The 214-nt window shown below is 63.1% G+C and overlaps 1 protein-coding gene across 1 annotated transcript in view; it reads right to left on the bottom strand.

Annotated features, from left to right (window-relative positions):
• The window catches only part of DVL1 (dishevelled segment polarity protein 1), a 9696-nt gene extending 9482 nt beyond the window's left edge, over window positions 1-214 (bottom strand). The window contains 1 exon segment of the mRNA XM_015569680.1: window positions 3-214. Within this exon segment, the coding sequence (XP_015425166.1) occupies window positions 3-214 (212 nt within the window).

Consider the following 214-nt stretch of genomic DNA (forward strand, 5'->3'; position numbering starts at 1 on the left):
GCCAGGAGACGACGCGGCCATTGAAGCAGGGCAGCCTGGCATTGTCCGCCGAGATCTCCTCCTTCACCACCCCGAAGTCCTGGTCCATGGACTTGAAGAAGAATTTGTAGGCGTGCACCGGCCGGTTGCTGAGCACGTTCTTGAAGTCGGCCAGCGTGACGCGCTCGGGCGCCACGGGCAGCTTGACCAGGTACGGCGTCTCCTCCTCGTCCAT

Source organism: Myotis davidii, unplaced genomic scaffold (genome assembly GCF_000327345.1).
Source record: "Myotis davidii unplaced genomic scaffold, ASM32734v1 scaffold586, whole genome shotgun sequence".
In the NCBI taxonomy this organism is placed as follows: domain Eukaryota; kingdom Metazoa; phylum Chordata; class Mammalia; order Chiroptera; family Vespertilionidae; genus Myotis; species Myotis davidii.